Source organism: Delphinus delphis, chromosome 1 (assembly GCF_949987515.2).
Source record: "Delphinus delphis chromosome 1, mDelDel1.2, whole genome shotgun sequence".
In the NCBI taxonomy this organism is placed as follows: Eukaryota; Metazoa; Chordata; class Mammalia; order Artiodactyla; family Delphinidae; genus Delphinus; species Delphinus delphis.
Genome location: NC_082683.1, coordinates 11,400,416 through 11,417,545, shown reverse-complemented (window position 1 = coordinate 11,417,545; position 17,130 = coordinate 11,400,416). Strand labels below are relative to the sequence as shown.

The 17,130-nt window shown below is 51.0% G+C and overlaps 1 protein-coding gene across 1 annotated transcript in view; it reads right to left on the bottom strand.

Moving 5' to 3' along the window:
* The window catches only part of KAZN (kazrin, periplakin interacting protein), a 461,784-nt gene that overhangs the window by 19,920 nt on the left and 424,734 nt on the right, over positions 1-17,130 (bottom strand). The window contains exons 9-10 of the mRNA XM_060032518.1: positions 631-836; positions 129-247 (exon numbers count right to left, since the gene is read on the bottom strand). Coding sequence (XP_059888501.1) covers positions 129-247; positions 631-836 — 325 coding nt within the window. The remainder of the gene's footprint in view (positions 1-128; positions 248-630; positions 837-17,130) is intronic.

The following is a 17,130-nucleotide window of genomic DNA, read 5'->3' as shown; positions in this document are numbered from 1 at the left end:
GCGTCCCGGGCCCTGGCACTCCTCCTGCCTGGTCCAGCTCACAGCGCCCGCTCCACCCCGAGAAGGTGAGGTCTCGCGTGGGCTCTCTTCCCCCCCCCCCGCCCCCGGGGGCCCAGGCGCCGGCTCACCTCCTGCCCGCCTCGGCGTCGCGGTAGTCCTCGATGGCCAGCCGGAGCTTGCGCCGGTGCAGGGAGCTGCACACGCCCAGGCCCAGCTCTAGGTCCTCGTCACTCAGGCTCAGCAGCACCTGCGCCGGGCAGGTGGGGACTGAGCGCCGGAAGGGAGGCGTGGGGGCGGGGACCCAAGGCACCCCTCCCCTCAGTGGGCGCGCGGCCCCGGGAACGTCTCTGCAGCCGCCTCGCCTCCAGCCACTGCCCCAGGAGGCCAGGCGGTGGGACCGCTGACCTGGTTGAAAGGGCCCGCTAGTCCTGCCCTGCGGCCCTCCAGCCAGGTAAGGGAAGGTTAGTCCCATTTTAAAGACAGGGAGGCTGAGGCTCAGAAGGGCTGTGTGCCTTGTCGGAGAGACACAGTGGTTTACTGGAGCCTGAACCCAGTTCAGCCTGCTCCTCTAACCCAGAGGATGGGATGGTGGAGGGGGGCGTTCCCACGGGGGTCCGGCAGGTGCCTTACCTTCCCACTCTTGACGTTCTCCGCACAGGCCTTGACGTACATGGGCATGGCCATGACCACCTCCAGCCAGGCCTGGACGGTGCCGGCCTTCCAGTGCGACATGGGCGTGGTCCTGACCAGCTCCACCTGCTGCAGCCGGTCTGTCTGCTCCTCACCCTCCGACAGGCTGAGGCTCTGTCGCGTGGGGCTGCACTGGCTGTCCGAGTCTGCAACACACAAGCACACAGGGCCGTGCTGGGGAGTGGGGTGAGGGGCAGGGCAAGGGCTGCAGGGGGCAGGGACTGGGCAGGCTGTGCCCCCTGAGTCTGCACCCCAGCGGATGCAGGGGGTGGGCAGGGATGTCTTTCCCCCCACGCATTTCTTCTTTTCAGAATCCAAACGGCTTTTGTTTTGTTTTGCTGCCCCTCCCCCAGTCCAAAGTAATCTGTGTCCTCTAAAAGAAAAGAATTTTAAAAACTTAATCCAGAAAAGAATAAAAATAAAATAGAAAGTGAAAATCACCCCAAATCCTATGCTACCCAGAGACAGCAGCTGCTAGTATTTAGTTAAATGGTCTTTGGGATACACAAATGCCTAGGCTTACAAACACACACAAATCCCCATGTTTACATGATGTGTTCCGTTTTGTAATATGCTGTTCTCATTTCCACGACGGAGGACACCCTTCCGTCTCAGCGGAGACGGCACAGGATTCATCAAAGGGATGCTCTGAGTCTATTTCACCCGCTGCCTGTTGATGGGCCTGGGCTGTCCCTCATTTTTCACTATTGTAAACAGCGCCAAGGCAGCCATCTTTGGGCAACTGGGTGATTTATATTTTTAGAATAAATGGAGCCCCCGCTCTGTTCCTTAACACACCGAAGCCTGTTTCTGGAGTGGCCCTCACAGACAAAAACGTCTCTCCACCAGCATTTTCCAACCCCATTCCTGAATCCATGGTCAGCTGCATCAACACTTGATAAATATACCAAGTTCAGGTGGTGAAGAGTCAACCGAGAAGGGAAAAGAATCTTTCTCTAAAGCAGGGTTAAATGAAAACCCAAATGGATAAACTCCATACCATGAGAGATGACAAGTATTAAAAAATAAGCCTGATTTGAAATGACCCTATATTATATTGTATATTATAAATCATTTTAATATGTAAAAAATGCATATCCATGAAATCGGCACATAGTAAAACAATGGGTATGGAGAACACAAAAATATTATCGTTACTGAGTTTGGAAGTCTGAGGTTATTTCCCTCTTGCTATAACTCTGGGTATCATCAAAGTTCCATAATAAACATGTATAAGTTTATAATGAAAAAATTGGAAAAATTAAAAAATTAAGAAGCAGTATAGATGGTTATGGATGGGAGTTTGAATGAATGATGCTCCATTCATATGTTGGAATATAAGCAATTAATTTAAAAATCTGTCACAGGAGAATAGGTATTTTTTTTTTTTTTTTTTTTTTTTTTGCTGTACGCAGGCCTCTTACTGTTGTGGCCTCTCCCGTTGCAGAGCACAGGCTCCGGACGCACAGGCTCAGCGGCCATGGCTCACAAGCCCAGCCGCTCCGCGGCATGTGGGATCTTCCCGGACCGGGGCACGAACCCGCGTCCCCTGCATCGGCAGGCGGACCCTCAACCACTGCGCCACCAGGGAAGGCCAGGAGAATAGTTTTGACATGGGAAAATGTTCACAATCTATTGTCAAGTGTTAAAGCACAGTACAAGATAGCACGTATGATGTAATCCCAACCACATTAAAACAATATATATGACTATATATAATGTATAATATAATTATGTATATTACATATATACATATATATGTAATATATTACATTATACTAGGTGGTATATTACATATACCATTACATATACATATAGTATATTACATATACTAGGTAAATGTTAAAAGTCTTTATCTCTGGAAAGGGGTGATGGGTAATTGTGCATGAATGTGTGTGTGTGTGAGTGTGCACTTGTGAGTGTGACAGTGTGTGTGCATGTTTTTCTATTTCCCAAGTTTTCTGCATTGACTATATTATTTTTGAAATTGAAAAAAAAACACAGCCTAGAAATCTTACTTTTTCAAGTCACAAAGCCCCTTCCCCCAATTCCCTTGCCTCCCTCTGTTGAAACACCTTGGATGACTCTTGGGAAATGGCTATACCAGCTTGGTGGCCACACACTTCTTCTTCATCCCAGGTCCACTGAAACCTTTCTCCCCAACGCTTGGGGGCCTCTAACTGCCCAGCCAAGAGCCCTTCGGGGCCCACAGTCACCCGGCCTGAAAGATGCCACCCCCAGTCCAGCAGGGCACTGGGCAGAGCGATCTAACTCTGGGTGGACAGAGATGGTGCCTCGTGCCTCAGTTTCCACCCCTGCAAGTTGTCATGATGCTGCTCCCGGCCTTCTGCCTCCTTCTCTGGGCTGCCCTGCAGACTCAGTGACAGTGGGGGTGATGGGGCCTATCTATACTGGATGGGTAGGGGTGAGAGGTCACTGCAGCATCATTATATTTCCCTTCTCAGGTGGACGGAAGGCGACCCCGCACCCCCCAGCCCGGAAAACAGCAGACGGCACAGACTATGTGCCCGTCGCCAATCTGAGCACACGTGTTGCCATGGTGCCCCGGAATGCGGAAACAGCGGCTGCCCCTGCAGCCCTGCCTGGGAGCTCCAAGACCTCGCCTGGTAAGAGAGCTAGCTGCCTGGCTAGGGCACAGACCTCAGCCTAGGTGTCCCCTCCTGCTGGAACCGTGCTTCCAAGGACAGGCTTGGCTGGCAGGGAAGCCTTTCTGATTGGGTCCTACAGGTGTTGACCACTGGCACCCAAACAGGGTGTCCTTCTTAGCTTGGAGAGAGCTGAGAACCTCTGCCTTATTCCTGTAGTGGAGTCCTGTCTCTGTTTCGTGATTCTGGGAAGATGAGAGACCATGTGTGGCTGAATCTGGTTACCCCAAATCTCGAGACACAGCCCATGTTGTCCATTTGGACCAGCCCTGTGGGAAGAGACCAGGCTTTGGAGTTGAATAGACTTTGGCTTTAGGCAAATTCCTTTACCTCTTGAAGCCTCAGTTTTCCCATCTATAAAATGGGAATAATATTCAATAATAATATCTACCACCTAGGTTAGCATGACTATTGTAAATTCTGAATGTGAAGCCCTAGTAGGCACTCAGTCAAGGGTGACTGTTATTGGTAATAAAGGGCTTCTCCCCTGGGGCTTGGGCAATTTTTTTGGCTACACCTAGAATTTAGCAGTCGTTGCCTCAGTCCCTCCCTGCATTCCTGGGATGAAATGTGATTTGAGTTCAGTTCAGGTGCTTAGGGAGGGAACCCAGTCCCACCTGTTGTCAAGCCCACCTGGGCAGAAGTTCACCATCCCAGTCAGACTCCGGCCTGGCTGGGAGGGGGCACCTGTGAGAGAAGGGGCGAATTTGTGGATTCGGTGCCAAGGTGGGGGCTAAGGGTGTGTTTGTGGCGCTTGGCTATATGTCCCCAGTAAGGGAGATCAAGGGGCGTAGGACGGGGAAAGACAGGAGAGAGAGAGAATGAAAGAGAGACTCAAAGAGCAAACCTTCAGGAAGAAATAGTGTTACAGGGACACAAAAACAAGAAGATAAACAGGCTGGAGAGACTGAGTAGAGAGGGAATGACAGATAAGTGGACAAAGAGAAAAAGCAGACTTCCGGTGTGTGTGTGTGTGTACACACTCGTGAGTATGTGTTTTCCTGAGCTTGGTGTGTCTTTGTGAGTGTGTGCAGGTTATTCTATAGCTAACTGGCCTCGGGCCTGTGCGGGGAGCTGGCTTTTCAGTTCACCTTGTTTATGGAGTCCAGGCTCGAGGAATGCCAGAGGCCAAGCTGGGTTCATATGAGCAAACCACACATTTTGGGTTCTGAGAAAAGACAGCTACTCATCAGCCCACCTCTTTCACCCCCTCCCCGCCCCGACCCCCAGGACTTGAACACCAAGGAGAAGATGCTGCAGAAGGACGGAGGGTGGGGGGAGTCTTTGCGGCCATAAACCGTTAATTAAAGGCAGTTTCCAAAATGTAGGCATTATGGTGCCAGATTTCATGTCTGGGATCCCATCAGTCCCGGCTTTTATTTCCCCTCTGTCTCAGCCCTGAGAGTGGGAATAACTCATGTTTACGGCCAGGAGCTCAGAGGAGGCTGGGGAGTTAGAGGGGCTGACCGAGCCCCTGGCAGACTCTGAGGCAGTGCCAGCAACAAGCAGCCACTCTGGATCCTTCCGGACACCAGGAGGGCCGTGGTGATTCTGGAAGGAGAGGCTCTCACCCTCCCAACCACCCCCGACACGCATGCACCGCAGAACCTCAGCAATGAGTCATTGAGTTCTCCCTCAGACTGGGCCTGCAGAGGCAGCTGTGCTACCCTAGCACAGGGGATGGCAAACTACAGCCCAAGGGCCAAATCCAGCCCTCTACCTGTTTCCCTAGAGAAAATTTTATTGGGACACAGCCATGCTCATTTGTTTACACATTGTCTAAGGCTGCTTTCCTGTTGCAATAGCAGAGCTGAGTAGTTGTGACAGATTGGTCCCAAAAGCCTAAAATGTTTATTATCTGGCCTGTTATAGAAAATCCTTTACAGAAACCCTGAGGTTCCAAGGTGGCAATGGACTGTGAGAGACCTTGGTGTGAAGCCCAGCTCTGCTGCTTACCAGCCAGATGATCCTGGGGAAGTGTTCTCAGTTTTCTCAGCCTCGCTTTCCCCATCTGTGAAATGGGGTGATAATAATGCTACTCTCACAGGTCTATGTGGGGATGAAAGGAGATGATGTATGATGTGGACAAAGTGCTCAGCCCGGTGTCTGGCATACAGTGTGTGCTCAGTGACTGAGCGGGACCTCTGTCCTCTGCAGGCTCATGTCCCTCACAGTCTAGACCCACTCTGTCCAGTGTAGTAGTCACAAGCCACATGTGGCCACTGAGCATTTGCAGTGTGGTTAGTCCCCGTTGAGAAGGGTCCAAAATAAACCCTGGATTTTGAAGACTTTGTACAAAAAAAGATGTAAAATATCTCATTAATAATTTTTATATTGGTCACATATTGAAATGATAATATTTTGGGTATATTGAGTTAAAAAATATACATTACTACGACTCATTTCACCTGTTTCTTTTTACTTCTTAGCGCATCTACCAGAAAATCTAAAACCACATATATGGCTTACATTATATTTTACTGGGCAGAGCTAGTCTGGATGGAAGATTTTTGTTTTTTCATTCCATTTCACCCCCTCTGTTTGTTTGGAAGTGAAGCACCCTATTTCTCTGTTTTTGGTTCAGTGGTTCTCTAAGTGTGGTCCCTGGGCCAGTAGCAGCAGCAACACCTGGGAATTTGTTGGAAGTGAAAATTCTAGATGCCCACCCCAGATCTCCTGGCCCCCAGGTGATTCTGATGTATGCTGAAGTTCTAGAACCTTCTTTAATGATTACTCTTTGAGATGTACTATGCATATTAACTTAAAACCTGGGGTTATCAGAATCTTAATGCCCTCTCCTAAATAGTAAGAGTTATTTAACACATATTACTTCTTTTTTAAAAAATAAAATAAATTTATTTATTTATTTATTATTTTTGGCTGTGTTGGGTCTTCACTGCTGCACGCGGGCTTTCTCTGGTTGTGGTGAGTGGGGGCTACTCTTCGTTGTGGTGCGTGGGCTTCTCGTTGCAGTGGCTTCTCTTGTTGCAGAGCACGGTCTCTAGGCACGTGGGCTTCAGTAGTTGTGGCTCCCGGGCTCTAGAGCACAGGCTCAGTAGTTGTGGTGCACGGGCTTAGTTGCTCTGCGGCATGTGGGATCTTCCCAGACCAGGGATCAAACCTGTGTCCCCTGCATTGGCAGGTGGATTCATAACCACTGCGCCACCAGTGAAGGCCCTAAAACATATCACTTCTGATCACTCTTCCTGACTTACACTCTATCATGTCCAGTATTTTAATTCCATCCTTTAAAAAAAAGTCCTACAATTTAGACATTGTCATCATGATTACTTTATACTGGTAATATTTGCTTAAAACAATTTACCTACATGTTTACCAGTTTCTTTGTTCATCATTTCTTCTAGTGTCTCAGACCTCACTTCTAGGATAACTTTTCTTATTCCTGAAGAACATGATTTAAAAATTCCTCCATAAAGATTATTTTGGTGGTAAGCTTTTATGACTTCTCTTTATCTGAAAAAAGTCTATATGTCATCCTTGTTCTTAAAGAGCTTTGCTGGGTACGTAGTTTTAGGCTGACAGTTTTTTTTTTTTCTCTTTGCACTGGAAAACATTGCTCCACTATCTCTCTCTCCTTTTCACTAATGAGAAGTCAGCTCCAGTCTGATTGTTTTTTTGTTAGCTACTCTTCAGAGTTTCTCTTTGTCTTTGGTGTTCAGTTTCATTATGATGTGGCCAGAGGTAGCTTTCTTTTTATTTATCCTGATTGATATAAATTGTGCTTCCTGCATCTGTGGGTTCATTTTTGGAATATTCTCAACCATTACCTCTTCTCCATTCTCTGTTTGCTCTCCTTCTGAGGTTAGATTTTCTTCCCTATCTTATAACCTAGTGCTGTCCAACAGAACTTTCTGTGATAATGGACATGTATATAGGCATACCTTTTTTTTTATTTTACTTCATTTTATTGTACTTGCAGATACTGATTTTTTTTTTACAAATTGAAGGTTTGTGGTAACCTTGCGTCAAGTAAGTCTATCAGAACCATTTTTCCAATAGCATTTGCTCCCTTCATGTCTCTGTGTCAGATTTTGGCAATTCTCGTAATATTCCAAACATTTTCATTATTACATTTGTTATGGTGACCTGTGATCAGTGATCTTTTATGTTACTATTGCAAAAACATTACGACTTGATGAAGGCTCAGATGATGGTTAGCATTTGATAGCAATAAAGTATTTTTAAATTAAGGTATGTACACTGTTTTTTAGACATAACGCTATTGCTTACTTAATAGAGTACAGTACAGTGTAAACATAACATTTATATGCACTGGGAAACCAAAAAGTTCATGTGACTTACTTTATTGTGGTATTTACTGTGGTGGTCTGAAACCCAGCCCATGACATCTTTGAGGTCTGCCTGCAATATACATTGTCCAGTGTGACAGCTGTTAGCCACATGGCTATGAGCACTTAAAATGTGCTCATAGGGGCTTCCCTGGTGGCGCAGTGGTTGAGAGTCCGCCTGCCGATGCAGGGGACACGGGTTCGTGCCTTGGTCCGGGAGGATCCCACATGCTACAGAGCGGCTGGGCCCATGAGCCATGGCTGCTGAGCCTGCGCGTCTGGAGCCTGTGCTCCGCAACGGGAGAGGCCACAACAGTGAGAGGCCCGCGTACCGCAAAAAAAAAAAAAAAAAAGTGCTCATAGGAACTGAGTTATCAATTTAATTTAATTTTAATTGATCCAAATATAAGTTACATGGCCATATGTGGCTAGTGGCTATTGTAGTGGGCCAGAAAGCTCTGATTTCTTCTTCATGGTTTTCATCAACTTATCTCTCTGCATTGCAGTCTGGGTAATTTCCTTAGACATATTTTCCATTTTAAAAATTCTCTCTTCAGCTATTTAGTCTGCTGTTTAACCCATCTTTTTTATTTTGTTTTGTTAACAACTATATATATATATTTTCATTTCTAAAATTTCTATTTGGTTCTTTTTCAAGTTCTCCTGGTCTTTCCAGATAGTCTCTTGTTGTTTGTTCAGGTCTATGATGTCTTACATTTCCTTAAACATCCTTAAATATTTAATCTTACATTTCCTTAAATATTGCATACATATTATGTTGTATTTGGTATTGATCATTACTGTATCTGAGAGGGCTTGGAGGGTCCAAATTTGTTGTTTGTTTCTGCTGATTCTCATGCATGCTGAACTCATATTTGATCTTATTATGGGACTCTCTAGGTTCTAAATAAGAGATGCTTTCCTCCTGAGAGGATGGACATTTCTTCTGCTGGGGTGGGGAGGAGATAGGGAGTGGGGATGATACCTGGGAGCAGGGACCACTCCACCCCCGTCAGAGAGGCCCTGGAAGAATGAGAGAGTCACAGTTTCTGACGCTTCGTTTTGCACACCCCAAGGTTTACTCCCCTGTCACTGGTCCTGATATCAGCATGTGTCCAGGACAAACTCCAGTTTTTGCCTTTGGTTATCACTCACTGCTCCTGTCCTGGTATTGGCTCATGGCCTTTTGGTTTTGGATGGAAGTGCCTTGGGAATTTCCCTTATTTTTGATGAGGCCAGCGATGTATTGAAAAGTATGTTTTGTTTCAGGTGTAGTGGTTTTGTAGCGGGAGGTCCTTCAGAGTCTGCCTTCCTCCACACTGCCCTGACTGGACACCCCTCTTGCTATGTGCACTGTTCATGCAGCACTCTTCACATTCTGCTGGCACTGCCGTGCATGGGTCTGTCCACCTGCCCTGCCTGAAGGGAATCCCTAAGTCAGTGTTCAAATCTATCCATCTCTTTATTACCCAGGCCTGGTTCATGGTGTTGCTTAATACCATGAGTGGTGGTAGAAGCCCAAGTTATGGGAAGGGGATGGACAATACCACTTTGCTTTGCTTTTCATTTGAATCTGCCCAGGGACCTTGTCTGCTCAACACGCTTCACTGGCTCCCTGGATAAAACCCAAGTTCCTCACATGACAAGGCTCTGTGTGGCCCCGCCCTGCCGACTTTGCCAGCTTCTCCTCGGTCTGTCACCCCTTCCCTGGGCTTCTTGGGACGACTTCCCTGGTGCTCCTGCCTCTCCCACCCACCATCTCCAATCAGCTGTGCCTGCTCCCCTCTCTGCCTGAAAGGTGGTCTGCTGCTGTCTCCTCTGCCAGAACTCCTATGAAGCCTTCAGGGCTCTGTTTAAATGTCGCCTCTTCCGGGGACCCCTTCTCTGGTCACCTGGCATAGGTCAGTCACCCCCTGAAACACACACCCCTCCACAGCCCTCAAACCACACTCACACAAGCTCTCATTCCAGGTACCCAGCCTGCACTTCTCACAGCTGAAGGTAATTAATGATCGTGTAATTGTTTGATGGGTGTCTGGCTTCCCACTAGATGTCAACTCCACGAGGACAGGAGCTGGCCCCGTTCTGCTCTCTGGGTATCCCTGGTACCTAGCAAGGGCCCAGACCAGTGGCGGGCTAGTAAATGTTTAACAACCAGCTCTCGTATTTTTAAAAAGCGCTTTGGGGGAAAAAAAAAGAAAGAAACTGTTTGGTTTATAGCATTTGTTTGCCCATCTCTGTGGTGTAAATATGCCCATTGTGGCCAATTTCAGTTGCCAACATGATGCCCCTGGGCATGGGGTTGGAAATCAGTTTGTGAGCCTGTATGAGCTCCAGCCCACTGCTGCCTGGAACAGAAGGGGCTCTGTACGTTTTGGTTAAAGGAAGGTAGGCAGGGGCTTCCCTGGTGGCACAGTGGTTGAGAGTCCGCCTGCCGATGCAGGGGACACGGGTTCGTGCCCCAGTCCGGGAGGATCCCACGTGCCGCGGAGCGGCTGGGCCTGTGAGCCATGGCCGCTGAGCCTGCACGTCCGGAGCCTGTGCTCTGCAACGGGAGAGGCCACAACAGTGAGAGGCCCGCGTACCGCAAAAAAAAAAAAAAAAAAAGAAGGTAGGTAGGACTGGAGGTGAGGAGGGAGGGAGCAGGCCTCCCTCTCCAGGCTCACCTCCTGCCGGCCCCACCTCCTTTAGGCCGCCTCAGGATGCTGGTTCCTCGAATGTACACGTGGTCTCAGGGCCTATTGGCTTTGGCATTACTGAATGACGTTCGGGACCAGACCATTCTTTGTCGTGGGGGCCGTCTGTGTTTAGCAGCATCCCCGGCCTCCACCCACTAGAGGCCAGTGAGCACGCAGTGTGGCTGCTCCCAGCGCCCCCATCTTTTCGCCCTGGGCCACTCTGTCCTCAGACCAGCCCTGCTCCGGCAGCCGACTCCCGTCTAAACTCCCTGCCCTTGGACAGTGGCAGGGGAGCCCCTGTCAGCACTTTCAAGCCAAACGCTGAATTCTCATTTTGTAAACACTGCATTATAAGGTGAAAAAATGATGTTTTATGGCCTGATAACGGCCGCTGTGCTGGAGGGAGATGCTTTGCTCCAGCGCCCGGTCACAACTCCCGTGAAATACTAGGTGCAAAGGTCAGGCCCTCTGAGCCTGGGCCACCGGGACCGGACAGCATGGTCTAAACGGCATCAAGTCACTAACTGTGCAGCTGTGGGGTCAACAGCAGGTCCCCAGGTGGGCTGCCACCAATCCCCAACACCCCGACCCCAGAGCCAAGCAGGCCTTTGGAGGCCCTGAGCTAAAAGCTGATGGCACTCCCACCCCACGTGTCCCTTCACACTAAACCATGTGGTACCCGGAAAAAGCCCACAGAGCTCTGCTCTCACCAGTGATAACTACTTAATGCTTAAAACCCGCCCGCATACTTCCCTTTCCCCTCATCTGAGCCTAAGCTGTGCTCACTGTGTCTGTCCCCAGCTCGACAGGTCCCCTGCCCCAGCCTCAGAGGATACCCTCCTCCAGCCACGCTTCCTGCCAGCCCCTCCTCCCCACACCCTGAGAATTTTCCAAGGCAGCGGGGAATTGACTTGGTGGAGTCGACCAGGCTCATTTCCCAGGTATATGCTTGGCAAGTACTTTCTAATTTTACAGACTTCGGAGGAAGATGATTAGAAGAGGTCCAGGGAAGGCAAACATACTACGATCCAATGACAACTACTGTATGCTTTAAAAAAATGTATCGAAACGTTCCTTTTTCCTCCTTGCTAACCTGTTGTAATGCTGAATAGTGCCCACATTTGGGAAAGTCCTTCTTAGACTCTAACTTGCAGCTGATGTCTCCTCCCTTTTTTTGCTTCCACCAGGAAAGTATTCCAGCCGGCTGCTGGCCTCCCCATGTATTCCCACAGCTAGTTCTCTTTTTCAACCTGCTTTCCTGGCCAACTTCTCTGTTGGTGGATGGGCCTGAAAGGTGAATTCTGTGAGAAACGAGAGGCCTCTTTAAGGCCACAGGCAGGAGGAGGGTTCCTCTCCACATGCCCATGTAGGGACAGTACAAGTTTGTGTCGGTGCAGTTCTTAGAGGCAAAGCTGGAGGCGATGGATAGCTGTGGGGTCTGAGAACCCCTAATGGATCTGCAGTCCCGCCTCTTCTTCCCTTCACCGACCCTCCCAGCTCCCCTGTGGGCCTCAGGACATCTCTGCTCAGCCTGCTTCCATGAGCCACATGGACTGTGCTCATTGTGTTGGCCGTGAGACCCAGTCCGTTTGCTCGCTGGGCCGGGGCACCGCAGCTGAGTCAGATCCGTGAAGCTCTGGCTTGGGCGTGGCCTTTGGAGGCAGTGCCTCCTTTGGGATCATCCTCATCGAATGATGACCTCCTGCCTCCTCAAAATGCCTCACAGTGCCTCCTGGAAGTTTCCTGCACCAGGGGCGAGCGACTTTATTTCTTGCCCAAAGGGCAATAGGAACAGCAAAGATGTTTAAGGGCGGTATTTGGTTAACTTCCTTCAAAATGAAGAGCACTGTGGTGAGGCTTGTGCTGGGGGCCTTCTTGCAACTCAGATGCTATAGGAAATGTCAGGGAGAAAACTGGTGCTAGCCATGGCTGTTCGTCATGCATCCTGAAACACGATCCCTGGCGGAGTCTGGAGCCAGGACTGGTGGCCACCATGCTCACTGCGGACTGACACCCCTCTCAAACCCACTGATATGTTTGCCAGAGCCTTGGCACAAGGCAAAACATCCTAGGAAGTTTCCACTCATTTGGGGAAATAAGCCTCTCCCCGCTTTTAGATGACCTCCTTTAATTGTGACACCTCTTCTCTGCCTCCCTCCAGGACTAGATTGTTCAAACGGCTCACGGTTTTATCCTCTTCATTCATATCTGCCTGGAAAGTGGTGAAGTGCAATAGTCTGCTGGACCCCAATTCTTAGCCTTGTTCCGTCGCTGACTACGTCTCCTTGGGCCATTTATGTTGCCCCTTGGGGCCTCAGTTTCCTTATCTGTAAGGGTGAGACAATAACACAACACACACTTCATATGATTTTGGTGAGGACTGTGTTAGAGTAATTTATGTCATCTCATCATTTACATCTGCACCCTCAGCCCTTAGTTCTAGGCCTGGCATATAGAAAGTGGTCAGCCAGTGTTTGTTGAATGACTTAATGAGCGTGTGTAGAGTGCCTACATACACCTGGCACAGCAGGCCCTCCGTGAAGGTCAGCAAATCATATTGTACTTCTCTCTCCCGGCTTCCATCATTGCCCCCAACCCCCCAGCAGCCAGCCTTTGTCCTCAGTCCTCAGCCTGACCCCCTCTCCATATCCCTGGGTTTCCAGCTTATGGCTTTCTTCACACTTATGACCATGCATCCTGCTGAAATTTCTGGGAGAGCAGAGCATTACCCCTTTGTCAGGTCCATCAGCACCTTCACTGGAAGTGCTCCCTCGCCCACACCCTCTCCATCTCTGAGTCCCACGGAGCCCGGCCAAGTCCACGAGAAATGATTTAGCTGGGCTCTCAGGCTGCAGGCGGTCTGACCCCGAGTCCTGCCGGCCATATGGGCCCCTGGGGGCTCCGGTGCTGATTCCAGGCTTCTGAGGGCAGCTCCCCCACTTCTGCCCTAACACCCCAAGCCCTGGGGACACTGCTCGGGGTCAGAAATGAGTGCGGTCCCCCTGTTGCCTGGCTGTCCAGGGAGGGAAGGGCAGGAGGGCCCTCTGGTGAAGGAGGACATGGGCCAATGAAATGGGCACCTATGGCCTGGGAATCACTGGTCAAGGGGAAGACGAGGACCACCAGGGCTGGACCGGCCCACAGAGAGAGTCCAGAAGGGAGGTAGCGGAGCCGGTGGTCTGGAGACATATTGGGGCCGTGGCATTTTTTTTTCCTAAAGGACACTAAACTTAAAAACAACAGTAGTTGCCAATATTAAAGAATTGGGGTGTATTATATGACATTCTTGGTTTCTCTTGAAAAACCAGGAGCTCTGGAAGCACTAGAGCCCAGCAAGGCTGCTTCCTTTAGACTCAGTGGGCGTGTGCGAGCCCAGTACAGGGCTGGCTGTGAGGGTGCTCACAGAGATGGGTCCTCGTCATCGTCACCCACAACACTCTTCAGTGGGGCCCCGTAGAGCTGATCTGAGACAGCAGAGACCGGTGGTCACTCTGCTCGCCCCCGGAGGCCTCCGCATCAGGACAGCGCTGCCTGGTGCTTCGCGACGCGTGGGTGTGAACGCACTGCGTCCTCCCCCTCGAGGTGGACACGGGTTCCCAGAGGCCTACGTTATAGATGAGGAAAGTCGAGCTCAGAAACACCATCGGTTGTGTGCACAGGGCACAGCCGGGCCCCAGAGCCTGTGTTTCGTCTCCCTGGCCCCAGCTTCCTGTCTCCTGAATCTCCTGCAGTGCTGGGGCAGGCAGCTGCCGCATGCCGGACGCTTCTACCCATTTCTGATTCCATCTTTGCAACAGCCCTGTGAGGTAGGCAGTCTTATTTTCATCTTACAGAGGGGGAAACTGAGGTGCAGAGGGGACTAAGTGACTGGCTTAGGGTCCCTGGCTGAGTGCTGGCTCAAACCCAGAGATCTGCCTCCAAAGCCTGGGTCCTTCCTCGACGCCCCTCCCTGATTGCTTAGTTGTGATCAGTTCTGCTGGGTTCAGACTCTCACTAAAATGAATGTGTGTTTCTTGCACACACAGGAAGAGACAGAGGGGACCTGGGAATGATTCACACTCCTGCGCTGCACTCTCTGACGCTCGGTTTGTGGACAGCCCTCAGGTTCCCTCCGCCTTGCAGAGAGCTCCCTCTCCTGTCACCACAGCTCTGGTCCCCGCAGTGACCGCTGACAGAGTGGGCCTTCTCCCCTCCCTGGCCCGCGTGCCCCCGACCATGAGGTCCATGCCACCCCCAGAGACATCAGCCTCCTAACAAGGAAGGAAGCTGGCACTGGGCAGGCATGGGGCCAATTTGTATGTGACTCCAACATTGCTGGCCTGTCCCAGGGAAGGCAATTAGGCAGCTCAGAGCTGGTAGGGGGAACAGGGCAGGTGGGCCAGATGTCCCGGCAGGATGGCATGCCCATTCCCCTCCACGCCCCAGGACCCTGTGGCAATAGTTTCGGCCGTCTGCCTACACCTGGGACAGCAGCAAAACAAACACCTGGGACTGGCATTTCTCAGCCAATCTGCGGGGGCCCTTCTGCCTCTGCAGATGCTGTGCACTGACCCAGCTTCTTTCTGAGCGAAGCAGATATGCAGAGAGAGATCCCCACTCCACCCGGCCTTGCGCCAGGCTCACCTCACTTCTTAAGGCCCACAGGAATCCCACGTGAGCCATGGGGACTTTCCATGGCTAAACCATGCCGCTTAGAGGTCACCAAAGAATTACTGACTCAGCATCTCCAAGCACAGAATAAAGGGGGCTGCAGGAGCCACCCATCCCTGTAGCCCCACAGAGCACTCCACGGAACCAGACTCAAAGGCATGGTTCCGTGGTCAGTTAAGTTTGGGAAACACGAGGTGGAAAGCAGTGAAATGTTGTTCTTCACTGCAGAACTTGCTAGAGCCTGGAAAAGCTAATGTTCATTTTGGAAATCTTATTCATTGTTTCTAAAACTTATTGACCCAGGGATTTTCTTTCTCCCCCAGCTGAGTCTTGTGGCCCGTGCCAGCTCCGGGCACTGGCCTGGGAGTCAGCAGCCTTGGGTTCCAGAACTGGCCACTGATGCCCTACCTGGCTGTGCTGTGAGGGTGGTGGGCGAGAGGCCACCAAGAGCCCTCTCAGCTCTAAGACTCTTGCTCTGTCCGGCCCTCTACCTGGGCTGGCCCTGGCGGCTGGGGTAAGGTTGCTGAACTAACCTGAGCCATACTTGGCATCTGTACCAAGGGGGCCTGTTCTGCCCATCTCATGGGGCCGGTGAGAGGCCGCAATGAGATCATCGTCGTCACCATCACCATTGCCATCATCATTGGGGCTGACGTTTATTGCTACCTGAGCTGAGCCTTTTATACATAGTAACTCATTTCAGCTGCTCTGACAATCTTACTGTCCCTAGTGTACAGCTGAAGAAACTGAGGCACAGCATGGTTACCAGGTGGGAAATGTCAGGACTGAGGTTTGAACCCAGAGTTTGCCCAGAATCTACCTCTTTTTTTTTTAAGATTTTTTTTTGGATGTGGACCATTTTTTTAAGTCTTTATTGAATTTGTTACAATATTGCTTCTGTTTTATGTTTTGGTTTTTTGGCCTGGAGGCATGTGGGATCTTAGCTCCCAACCAGGGATTGAACCCGCACCTCCTGCGCTGGAAGGCGAAGTCTTAACCACCGGACCGCCGGGGAAGTCCCTAGAAGCTACATCTTAACCTTGACCCTAGTCTGCCTGTGAAAGGGCTTTGTAAAGTGTAAAGGGCTGTGAACTGCGAGTGGCATTGTTCAACGCAGTCTCACTGTGGTTCATCCAGGGGCTCCGCATGGCCTCTTGGGAGGATCTCCGGCCCTCGACTTGCAGGCTTTCAGAAGTTGAGGGGGCCCGTGAGTGGCCCCCACTTCCCAGCTCTGCCAGGGTTGAGGAGGGAAGGGGCCTGTACCATCTCTCTCTGATGGGGAGGAGGGGTGAGCAGGGAAGTCCGGGGGTGCCCTCAGGGAATGACTTTTCCACAAGGCTGGGGCTGGAGGAGGCCTGAGGCAGCCTGTGCCTCCTCTTGTCCTGGAGGGCCCTGGAGGGAGCTTAGATGTGACCTAAGCTGTGGATTCCCCACTGCCTTCATGTTGCAGAACTTTTATCCAGATGAAATTGTATCTGTGAGATACATAAACTGGAGCTTTGGGCTGAAGGGCAGTGAGTGTGGTCAGGGAGGTGGCCCAGGACACCGGGACTCATAAGACTCCACAGGCCACAAGTGGGTAACTACTGCCCTGGCCTGTTTTAGAGGGGACCTGAGGCCCAGAGAGGGAGACTGACTTGCCCATGGTCACACAGCGAGTCCTTGGCCAAGCTGGAAACTGGGAGTCCAGAGCCGGGCGCAGGGCTCCTGACTGCGCTGGGCTGGGGGTGGGTGGGCCTTCCGGAGTGGAGAAGGCCAGACCTCCTCTGGAACCTGAGGGCAGGGTCTGGGCAGAGCCCTGCCAGACCCCTTGGTAGCAGCTCCACCCCAGACCGCTCCACAGAACACGGCTTGAGCTGCCTTGCTCCCAGTTTAGGGCTCATCCTCTGAGTCCAGGGGCACCACTGGCCCCAGGCCAAAGCCGGCAGGTCCACCCAATGCTTGTCCGAAGCCTCTGTCAGCCACAGGTCAGGTAACGTCTGAGACGGTGGGGGCCAGGCTTAGGACTCGGAATTCAGCCAGGTTTGCCTTCTGCCCCCAGCACTTCCTGGCTGTGTGCCTCTAGGAAGACCTGGGACCCTCTCTGTGACTCTAATAGGGGTGCTGCTGGGGGCTTCTGAGGCTTCTCGGGAGGCC